The sequence below is a fragment of the Penaeus monodon genome, chromosome 33 (genome assembly GCF_015228065.2).
Source record: "Penaeus monodon isolate SGIC_2016 chromosome 33, NSTDA_Pmon_1, whole genome shotgun sequence".
Lineage (NCBI taxonomy): Eukaryota > Metazoa > Arthropoda > Malacostraca > Decapoda > Penaeidae > Penaeus > Penaeus monodon.
In genome coordinates, this window is record NC_051418.1 from 31,717,869 (window position 1) to 31,718,316 (window position 448).

Here is a 448-nt window from a genome sequence, read left to right on the forward strand (position 1 = left end):
CTCAGGCATTCAGCTCCTTCACCTATCTTGTAAGCAAGAGCATTAATTCGTAACAATCTCTGTCGGTGCAAATCTTCTTATATTTGATGATGTCCGCCAGCTCATCCGGTCCGAGGTACTCCATGATGATGATGCCTGCCCTGGTTTTTATCAGGCCAACCAGCTCGGTCCTGCTCTGCACGGAACTAAGCTAGCGGCAGCCTGTTATGTTACTTCCTCGGACTCATGTACTTAATCGCAACCTCTTGTTGCCTCTAATAGACAATGGATCTAATAGACATGGCCAAAACACCCATAGCCTATGACTTTGCCATTGGGCAGCACTCTTTCTAAGTCTGAAGTCGCATAAGGTTCGATAAAATCTGTGAGACTAGATATTTTAGTGAACCATGAATCCCAAGTATTTGGCAACTTCCAAAATAACTAAAGGAACGCAACTGCAGACAGC

The 448-nt window shown here is 44.9% G+C and overlaps 1 protein-coding gene across 1 annotated transcript in view; it reads right to left on the reverse strand.

Annotated features, from left to right (window-relative positions):
• Positions 1-270: 270 nt before the first annotated feature.
• The window catches only part of LOC119594338 (chaperone protein DnaJ-like), a gene marked incomplete in the record, with an annotated part of 8,044 nt that continues 7,866 nt past the window's right edge, over positions 271-448 (reverse strand). The window contains 1 exon segment of the mRNA XM_037943397.1: positions 271-335. Within this exon segment, the coding sequence (XP_037799325.1) occupies positions 271-335 (65 nt within the window).